Genomic DNA, 2,846 nt, shown 5'->3' with positions numbered 1-2,846 from the left:
GCACATAAAACAATTAATTGAAGTGCTGTTTGTTATGCTTCCTGTTTTTGCATTTTTGTCAAGAACTGTGCACGTATGACAACCATGATGATAACAATCAATGAAAGCGTTCTTTCGGTATCGTAATCCTGTGTTTTCGGACAGGATGAATTTGAGAGCTTAAGATTACCGATGGAATTGTCGCTGTAACAATGATTTATTCTTAGGTAACAGGTATAGATCCTTTGGAATCAAACTACTCCTGGTTCATCTCACAATGACAAGTGCACCGATCATCACTTTTAGATGCTTGGCTTGAAACCTGCCGCTTAGTCAGTATCCACATCGCGACTGGTCTCAGTGTGCAGTAATATACCAGCTCAACCAAGCTTACCAGGCTGACCCCCATGAACAGGCCCATCAATCCACCGCAGTTAGCAATGAACTCGCTGATACTGGTCACCTCTTTGCGCACTAATGGGATGAAGTCCGCTTCCCGGAAGTAGATCACCATTTTTGACTGGTGGACGCTGAAACGAATGCGAGAACATTTACCAGATTACAAACTTCTTCCAATAATAGAATGTCAGTGCCTAACCTGTCCGGCATTGGCATCCGTTCCATGTAGTTGAAGTACTCTCCACGCTGCCATTTCCACTTGGCTTGCGACACTTGAGTTTGATACTCTATGAAGTTACACGTCGGTAGACAGTTGCACGAAACCCACGGCAATTTAGAGTACGATTTGGCCCTCTTGCTGGCAGTGCTTTTCAAGATATGCGAAGCCGCCGAGTGATAGCACGGGCTATCGTGAAGCGTACAAATCGGAGAACCCCTCGGGTGAGGCATCCAGAACTGAACGCACCCACACAGCTGATAGGTGTAGTTTGTCAAACATTCCGTTTCACAGTTGGCTTTGTTGTAGATCTTGAAGAACCGTAGATACCGTTCGTGTGCGTAGTAACATCGGCGTTCTTCCGGTGGATAAGACCGTACTCGATCGTCCGTGGCCATCACGTTGGGAGTAACGCTGACGATTAGTTCTTGATCCAGTGGGACTCGGAAGTACTGATGTGACACTATGGGGAATTCATCGGGCATATGGAGCATTACCTTGTAGCCTTGGAACGAGTCGCCACACAGATAGTCCAAGTCACTTTTGTTGACAATGAGGGTCGCTTCAAGACTGTTGCGATATCCACCGGACACTATTCTATGTGGAAACGAGTTAATCCCGGTATCGCGGAACCCTTTGTCCAGCTCCCAGTGGGAAGCCCGCACCTCAGAATTTAGGTTATATCTTGGATCCAATTCCTCTTTGCGAAGAATGTCGTTGTTTGCCAAGGAGTTAAACGTATAACAGAAGCCCTTCTCCGTTAGCGTAGTTTTGAAGTACTCTAAACAGGCAATTCCCTGACCTTTCCAACCGCACGCATTGAAAATCTCGAACGAAGGGATCGACATCCGTCTGAGATCAACAAGAACATCGTCGTAGTAGAATGGAGTTTCGTGCTTGTCGTAGATATTGTAATCGCAAAGCTGCAACAGCAACAGCAACCTCCGCACACTGAAAACAACAAATTCAGAAATTTTCAAGTATTTCACATACACACTATTGCTCACCGTTCCTCGTCAACGGATTCATTCAGCTTGTTTTTGCGAACCAGTTCGAAAGTGTGCGACATGTTCAAAACCGAGGCCTTAACCTTCGTTTCGGGACACAGCGTCACCGCCGGAAAGGGTATCGCAAAAACCGATGAAGTTTGCTGGTCGAAACTGAGAATGATGGGATCGCGTTGCCACTCTTCGTAGACGTTGTACACAAAACGGGAACAGTAGTACACGGCTACCGAGAATACAACAATCCACCATATGCTGAAACGAAAGGGTGTAATTGCCGTGTAGATATCGTTGCATGTTATGTACATAGGTCAGCCACAATTACCGTTCAATGAATAAGTTATGTGCCTTATCCAGGAAATGTTTACATCCGTGAATGGGTGTGACGTCACAAAACTCCCATGCACTACGCTTGGTATACTCGGCCACATTCTTCAGTGCATGTGATTGCAACAAGGGGAGACTTAGTTTTTCATCTTTAGAGCTTGTCTGCTTCATTGAAATCTTGTCCGACATTATCAAATTTTCGAGGATCTTTGTAGTTCACAAATACAGATACTTTTCATCAGTTATCCATGCCAAAATATTTCATTTCATGAACAGTTCCGATATGCACAAGTTAACTTCTTGAACTACCGTTGAATACTGACTAGGCCTGCGTCATTCTTGCTCATTTCCAACGTAGTTTCAGCAGCTTAATACCCGTAACAGTAAGCACTGTGATAAGGCACTGTAAATCAGGTTAAAGCTGATCAAATCTGTACATGTTCGTCAGAATATGAAGCTGTTTGAGATTGCTACACATTTTGTGTAACTTGAAGTAAATCCAGAGTTACACCAAGGTTTTTTTTATAAAACTTGTAATAGGGTGTAGTACCAAATGGGCAGGAGGACATATTTTGGGCACTTCTCGTTTATAACTTAGTCAATTTCATATTGAGGTAATTTTTATACACGGCTTAATTTCAAAACTCAGAATATGTACATTAACTTGTCGCCGTTCTTGTGGATGGGACAGATTATCCCTTCCTTCCACTCCTCCGGTAGCTGTTCGGTTTCCCAGACCTTGACTACTAACTGGGTTTTTCCGGGCCCATCTTGATGAGTTCTGCTGCGATATAGTGTTTACCAGCCGCTTTGTTGTTTTTGAGCTGGTGGAATGGCATCCTTAACTTCCCTCGGCGTGGGAGTTGATTCGTTTCTGTCCTCTGCTGCACCACCCGAGCAGAAGGGCATACCTTACAAAT

General features: G+C 44.4%; 1 protein-coding gene across 1 annotated transcript; it reads right to left on the bottom strand.

Annotated features, from left to right (window-relative positions):
* Positions 1 to 2,223, bottom strand: LOC109431031 (pickpocket protein 28). Its single transcript, XM_029865008.2, has 4 exons — positions 1,925 to 2,223; positions 1,603 to 1,854; positions 578 to 1,546; positions 1 to 509 (listed from the first exon to the last, which is right to left on the bottom strand). The coding sequence occupies exons 1-4, from the start codon at positions 2,113 to 2,115 to the stop codon at positions 236 to 238; spliced, it is 1,686 nt and encodes a 561-aa protein (XP_029720868.1). The 5' UTR covers positions 2,116 to 2,223; the 3' UTR covers positions 1 to 235.
* Positions 2,224 to 2,846: the final 623 nt, after the last annotated feature.

Source organism: Aedes albopictus, chromosome 3 (genome assembly GCF_035046485.1).
Source record: "Aedes albopictus strain Foshan chromosome 3, AalbF5, whole genome shotgun sequence".
Lineage (NCBI taxonomy): Eukaryota > Metazoa > Arthropoda > Insecta > Diptera > Culicidae > Aedes > Aedes albopictus.
This window is presented reverse-complemented; position numbering and strand designations above follow the sequence as displayed.